General features: G+C 39.2%; 1 protein-coding gene across 3 annotated transcripts in view; it reads left to right on the forward strand.

The window, feature by feature from the left end:
- The window catches only part of INO80D (INO80 complex subunit D), a 38,682-nt gene that overhangs the window by 11,488 nt on the left and 19,381 nt on the right, over positions 1-7,813 (forward strand). For all 3 annotated transcript variants that reach the window (XM_005874231.2, XM_014546095.1, XM_014546094.1), the window contains one exon: positions 3,913-4,021. In XM_005874231.2, coding sequence (XP_005874293.1) covers positions 3,913-4,021 — 109 coding nt within the window. The remainder of the gene's footprint in view (positions 1-3,912; positions 4,022-7,813) is intronic.

The raw sequence follows: 7,813 nt of genomic DNA on the forward strand, positions 1-7,813 counted from the left end.
GTCGAACGACCCTTTCACAGGTGTCGCCTAAGACCATCCTGCATATCAGATATTTACATTACGATTCATAACAGTAGCAACATTACAGTTATGAAGTAGCAACGAAAATAATTTTATGGTTGGGTCACAACATGAGGAACTGTATTTAAAGGGCCAGAAGGTTGAGAACCACTGCTCTAGAGGCCCAGTACACGGGGGTGGGGTGGGGTGGGAGTGGGGTGGCCGTCCCTCAGCCTGGCCTGCAGTCTCTCGCAATCCGGGACCCCTTGGGGTATGTTGGGCCTAAACCGGCAGTCGGACATCCCTCTTGCAATCCAGGACGCTGCATGCACCAGTGACCATACTTTTCATACAGGTGAAAGGCATCTTGCTGTTGTATGGGCAGCTACATTTTTTTGCCCTGATTATAAAAAGTAGTACATAATAACATGATTCTGAGGCAGTAGTACCATTTTCCCCATCTTATGGGTGGAAAAACTGAAGCAGAGAGAAGTTAATTGGCTTTGTCACACAGTTGTAAGTGTCAAAGTCAGGGTTGACCACCAAATGTGCAAGTCAGAGTCCATGCATGTCATCACTGCATCATCCTGTTTTTTCAATGTTAGAGTAGCCTTGCCAGGTTTTAATTTTTAAATCTAAGAGACTGTTCCCAATATATAGGGTAGGGTCCCTAGGCCTGGCCAGCGATCAGGGCCATCTGTGGGGCAACCGGCAGGCAGGGTGATGGGGGGATTTTGCCTCTGGGGGGTGGGGATAGACGCTCAACGCAGGAGCTGCATTGAATGTCTGCCCCCTGGTGATCAGTGCGCGTCATAGCAACTGGCCACTGGTCGGTCGATTTGCATATTGGGGTTTAGTATAAGGGATTTTAGTCATCTATTTGGAACTCATGAGGTGTTAGTTTTGAGGCAGAGATCTAACTTTTCCCCGCTGAATTTTTGCCTCTTATTCTGTCACTTACCTATATCATCTACTAGAGTTTTTACTCTTACTTCTGGGTGCTGATAATTTTTTAGCTTTTGATTTTGAATGTCATGTTGAGGGATGATTTCTATCATGTTGAATGGAACAAAACTTGCAGAAAAGCATTGTCTTTTTCTTTTTTAACTCAAACATATTAGGAGCCCAAGTTTTCAAAACAAAGATTATTTTTGGAGAAACCAGAAATTGTAATGCACTGTTATGACCAAACATTATCTGCATTAATGTCAGCAAAAAATATTTTTTAAAAATGCAGTCTTGCCCTGGCTGGTTTGGCTCAGTGGATAGAGCGTCGGTCTGCAGACTGGAAGGTCCCAGGTTCGATTCCAATCAAGGGCATGTACCTTGGTTGCGGGCACATCCCCAGTAGGAGGTGTGCAGGAGGCAGCTGATCGATGTTTCTCTCTCATCGATGTTTCTGGCTCTCTGTCCCTCTCCCTTCCTCTCTGTAAAAAAATCAATAAAAAAATATTTTTTAAAAATGCAGTCTTGTAATTGGCTTTAGAACTCCTGTCTGGGCTGGTTATCTCAGTAAGTTACATTAAAACTAGTGATCATGAAGCCAAGATCAAAGGTTTGCTTTATTGGACAGTTGTTTTTATAATAGGAGAAACTCTTATGATTTAGATTGGGACATTTTCAGAGAAAGTATAGGTGTCTTAGTAGAAATTATTATAACTTCTACAGATAACTCCTGTTCTAATTTTTCAAAGATGCCTAAATGTCACTTTGTGTTTGAAAGAAAGAACGCACCATTCAACATCCTGAGGCTGATGCTGTTGTGATCACTTGTTTTTTACTTTAAAAAAACAAAACAAATTACTAATTATTTTAGTTGAGAGAAAGTAACTTACTTTTGAAAATGACCTGAAATCTTGAAACTAGATTTGAGGTTTCTTATGCCAGTGGCAATGTGTTCTTTAATTTTAAGTGTTTAAAGCAGCGGTTCTCAACCTGTGGGTCGAGACCCCTTTGAGGGTCGAACGACCCTTTCACAGGGGTCGCCTAAGACCATCGGAAAACACATATATAATTACATATTGTTTTTGTGATTAATCACTATGCTTTATGTTCAAGTTGGAACAATGAAAACATATCCTGCATATCAGATATTTACATTACGATTCATAACAGTAGCAAAATTACAGTTATGAAGTAGCAACGAAAATAATTTTATGGTTGGGGGTCACCACAACATGAGGAACTGTATTAAAGGGTCTCGGCATTAGGAAGGTTGATGAGAACCACTGATTTAAAGTTTGCATTTCCGTTAACTTTATCTTAATTTCTCTATTTATCACATGTAAACTTATTTAAGTTATGTAAGAAGCCCTGACTGGTGTGGCTCAGTTGACTGAGTGTGGTCCTATGCACCTAAGGATTGCTGATTCAATTCCTGGTCAAGGCATATTCCTGGGTTGCACGCTCAAACCCCAGTAGTGGGTGTGCAGGAGGCAGCCGATCTATGTTTTTCTCTCTCTCCTCCCTTCATCTTTCTCTCTCTAAATCAATTTTTAAAAAAGATTTAAATTATGGAAGAAATCTGTGAAGTCCTTTTAAATATAACTTTAATGATTTTTGACGGTTTCAAGAAGGAAGATGTAGAATACTGGTTATCTAATTAAAGTTTAACAGCAGCATGAGTATATTAAAGTAATGTAGTCTCACATGCTGGCATATTTTAGGCTCATCATTGTCAGTATTTATACAACTTTTAAACAAGTAAAACCTTTCTGTTGGAGGCTAACAATTATCCAATCATTAAAAACAATAGCATTTAACAAAATAAGTAAGCATTGTTCATACTAATATTTCTATACTTTTCCCTATAAATTTGTTTTTCAAAATAGAACACTAAATGGGGCAGCTGTTGTTTAAAAAATTCAAAGAAACCCAAGCCACCCTGCTCTTTCCTCATCCTATGGAAGGCAGGAGCCAGGGAATGGCCCCGCCTGCTGGATGAATCCTTTCCTCCACTCGTGTTGGGAAGGGGATGGAATGTCTTTACCTTTGACAATTCTTTCTAGGGTCCTTGTTGACGTTAGAGTGACTTCACTGGCACCTTTTGACTTTTTTCTTGCCTTAACTTCTTTTCTCACTGTTTTGAATATGTTTTGCTTTTCTGACATTTTAGGTGTATAATATTTTGATACTTATGAAAGTCTACCCTTTTTTTTTTTTTTACTTGAACTTTGTTTGCTTGTGTTGTTTCTGCTCCATTTGTGAAATGTCTGATAAAAGAAGTTCATCCATAAAAAATAATGAAATCTAACAGTATGGGTAGACTTAGAGGTTATTATGCTAAGTGAAATAAGTCAGCCAGAGAAAGACAAATACCATATGATTTCACTTATAGGTGGAATCTAAAGAACAAAATTGAAACAGACTCATAAACACAGACAAGAGACTGATGGTAGGCAGAGGGGAGGGCGGTTGGGGGACTGGGTGAAGGAATTAAGAAATACAAATTGGTAGTTACAGAATAGTCACAGGGATATAAAGTACAGCATAGGGAATATAGCTAATAATGTAATTAATAATAATGTATGGTGTCATGTGGGTACAGGAAATATTGAGGGAAACACTTTGTAAAGTATATGATTATCTAATCACTATGCTATACACCTGAAACTAATACAAAATAATATTGAATGTAAACAAATTGGGGGAAAAAAACACACAAAAACAAAAAAAAGTCCATCCTTGGACTATAGCCTTTTTGCTATAGCGTCGTTATTTTAGGCCCGAATGTGTGTCATACATTCATTATTAATGTCTTTGTCAGGTAGCGATGACACTCAACAGGAGGCACTTATTCATACTGTGGTAGCACTTGCTGTTGATGTTAGGTCACATATTTCAGGTTTCTTTTTATCTAAATTTTAAATAAAAGTAAATTTTTTCTCACTTGCAATAATCTTTCCTGTCCAGGGTTGGACTGGTCTGAAGAGAGTGGGGAGGAACTGGAGGACTCGGAGCAGGCCTCGCCATACCAGGTTGCATGGTCCATCCGAGAAACCCTCAGATATGAAAGACACACGTAAGTCTTCCTTTTCGTTTTTATTCTTCAGTTACCACTGTAGCCGATCGATTCTTTCCTATGTGTGCAATTTTTGAAAAACTTATTGGATCTAGTTTTATTGTAAGAGAGATAAAATAGATTCTACCTGGAAAGAAATATACTATATTGTTTGAGGAAAGTTACTCTTAAGTTTTCTTAGTTAACTTGTTTCTGTACCTTTCCCAGTTATCACTGAGGGAAATAATTGTAATAGAATTTTGAATTGAAAGGGACCTTCGTGATTATCTGAGCCCGTTTCCTCATTTTACAGAAGAGGAAATCAGGACCCAGCTAGGTTAAGGAACTTGCCTGTGGTCCCAAGGCTACTTGGAAGTCCCATTCTTTGAGTTCTCCTTATCTTTGTTGGCCCTATCCCCATAGTATCTGAAAATAGTGCTTTAAAAAAGAAAGTTTTTATTTACTTTTTTTTTTTTTTTTTTTGAGAGGGAGAGATAGAAACATTGAGAGAAAAACCTCAATCAGCTGCCTCCTGCACGCCCCTTACTGGGGATCAAGCCTGCAACCCGGGCATGTGCCTTTACTGGGAATCTAACCAGTGACTTCTTGGTTCCTGAGTCGATGCTCAACCACTGAGCAACACTGGCAGGGCTGGAAATAGTGTTTTTGACATCACCTCTGTCTTCTGCAAGATTTACCTATTCTTTAATATGTAATGCACTGAATATTTCTAATGTGCCACCATGTTTTTCAAGATAATCTCATGAAAGGTTCTTGGTATCTACCTTACTGGAACGCTGTAGATTAATGCGCAGCTCCTTCGGTGATAGTGAGGAAGCCAGTGGTGTTGTTTTCTAGGGGACTGCCTGAGAGTCAGGAATTCACCTGGTGCAGTGTGATGGTACTGAGATACATCCTTATTTATAGGGCCAAGGGGTCACTCACAGGCTCCGCTAATTATTTTTTTTGAAGAGAACTGTGGTTTGACTAGATATTCAGCGAGATGGAGAGGAAAGTAGCTATCTGCCTCAGGTCAACTCGTAGAATTTTGCAGTTTCATTGAGTGGACATACATAGAGACTTCAAAATGTGATTTGTAAGTACACCCAGAGGAGATGAAGCTTAGGGAACTGATTCACTAGACACTGACGTCTAAACCAAAATAACCAGTTTACAGTGAGACATATAATCTTTAAGTAGTACAGATGTTCTCTAAGCAGAACTACATGAGAAGCAAAATGCAATCAGACGCTTACTTGGGCATGGAATTAGAGCAAAGAGAGTTCATTAGATTTATTAATGGTCAGTGTCCTTAACTTAGAGTCTGAGGTATCCCTTTGCAGTCCTGGGACTTATTTCCCACTTATTTGTCCTTGCCCTCCCTATCTCCTACACACTATTGGAAAATGCTGTATTTCTTCTCCCTCTCTTGATGTTCCATTTTAGATGTCATTCAAAACTGTTTCCTTACCATTAGTATATTCTTTCTTTCAGATAGAAGTACAACTGAGCTTTTGGATCTGTAGTTTTAGAAGTCTTATCAGATTTGGAAAACTTTTGGCCAAGTTTTCTTCAATTATTTTTCTTCCCCCTTCTATTTGAGAAACTCTAGTTACACATATTTTAGGCTGCTGGAAATTATCCCTAACTTACTGATGTCCTGCTCATTCTCCCCCAGTATTTTTCCCTCTCTCTGTTTCATTTTAGAAAGTTTCTATTGCTGTCTTCAGGTTTGTTTTTTGACCAGGTAGTTCAGAAAGAGATTTCATCTACTTCCTTTGAGACCAAAAATGCATCCATAAGCCTATCTTATCCTGTATGTAGTTGCTTTGGGTCCCTTAGAATATCTCAGTTTCCATATTGCCATAAGTCTTTTACTCCTTTTTTTGTTTCAACTGTTACCTGTATGTGAACAACTCCCAGATTTTTTTCTCAGGTCTGACCTTTCTTTTGAGTTAGAACTGCTGATCAGATATTTCTTATTAAATATTCTGCCATACCCTAAATTCAGTATTTCTAAAATTAAACTCATTATTTTCCTCAATATGTAGTGCCTTTTTTTGACTCCCCTATTTTTATCAGATGTTACCTTTTTGCTCTTTTGTTGTTTTTAAAAAGTAAAGTAAAAAGAATTTTATTTGGGGAATTTCATGCCATGCCTTGAGATTATAGATAAGCCGGAAGTCTTAGGAAACCAGGTTTGGAATTCACTGCTCTGTATTTGGAGTTATTAGCATTTAAATAATTGTAATGCCTGTACTTACATTTGATCTTACATATGTCATTTCTTTTCATCCTTTTAACCTCAGGGATAGGCAAGCCAGCCAGCTATATCTCTCATTTCCTTGAAGGAAGGAAAGTAGCACACCTTGAGAATCCTCTAGGTGCCAGACCTTTCCACTGCTGGTAAATGATGGGAACTGGCCCTTCCCTTCCCAGTTTGCTACTCTTCATTAGCAAACCCCAGTGTGCGATATTAATGTCATAGCATCTTAGAAGTGGGAAGCATGTTGGAGATTTTCTAGTTTAGGACCATGTTAGGGATGATGTGTGGACCTACTCTGGTCTGCAAACTTGTTACTGGTCCACAGCAAGGGCAGTGTGGAAATTATGAGTAAGCTCTGAACACTTCTGTGAAGATGTGGCAGCCGGTGCATCTTTCCGCCATCACCTGAGAACCACTGATCTAGGCCAGTCCTCCCTGCAGTAATAGTCTTTTCAAACAACAGTTTTGGCAAGTGCTTACCCACTGGCTTTACTTTCTCTAGGACTTGCTGTTTCTCCTCTCTTTTCTTTTTCTATTAATGGCACATCCGTCCTCCTAGTTATACGGATTCAAAGTCACTGAGTCCTTAGTGACTTTCTTATCCTTCATATCCAGTCACCAAATTGAGTTAATTCTTTGATGATAATGGCCCTTATATGTCTTTTTCGTTCTGTTATCTCTGGCTTTTTACTTAGGTCACTCCCATGTCTTTCAGTTGTTAGTTGTTAGTTGTTGACTCTGAAATCTGTATCTCATCCCTAAGTGCGCTCCAGTTTATCATTTCCAACGGTTTTGCCACCGCTCCCTCTCATACCTCAGCTCTACTTGAAATTCGCTGGGTCTGAAATGGAATTTATTTTTTGTCCCAAATCTGCTCTTGCTCCTGTTCCCTGGTCGTTGCTGGTGGAAACTGCTGAGTGATTATTGTCCCTTCCATTTCCCTTGCGCAGTTGTTACCCCTCATCCTCTCCAGTTCTGCTGTTGCCACTATGGTGTGGCTCCCTGTTATCTCTTACCTGGAGTTTTATAATAATTTCCTCACTGTTCTCTTCTTCTGTCTGTTCCTCCACTCACATCTGCTGATGGTGTAATCTTGCTCATGCACAGCTCTTACTGTGACCTATTTTCTTAAAAATCTACACGGTTCTTCACTGCCTTGGAATAAAAGGTTCAACTCTTTAATCTGGCGTTCAGGTGTAGAAAGTTTACCTTACCTACCATCACTCTCCTACAAACCCCACACTTTAGCCAAACCAAGCTACTTGCTGTTCTCCATCCTGTCCATCTCTGTATCTTGGCCTATATTGTTTTATCCTTGTGAGGTACCTTTTGTGTCTTATCTTCAAATTCTGCCTTTTCTTCAAGCTTCGTTCTGTTGTCATCTCCTGCAAAGCCTTTCTTTTATCCAGCAATCTTTTATTTATTTATTTATTTATTTATTTATTTATATTATTGCTTAAAATATTACAAAGAGTATTACATATGTCTCCTCTTTCTTCCCCGCCCTTGACAATCCCCTGGCCTCCCCTACCCCCCAGTGTCTTATG

The sequence above is a fragment of the Myotis brandtii genome, unplaced genomic scaffold (genome assembly GCF_000412655.1).
Source record: "Myotis brandtii unplaced genomic scaffold, ASM41265v1 scaffold43, whole genome shotgun sequence".
Taxonomy (NCBI): domain Eukaryota; kingdom Metazoa; phylum Chordata; class Mammalia; order Chiroptera; family Vespertilionidae; genus Myotis; species Myotis brandtii.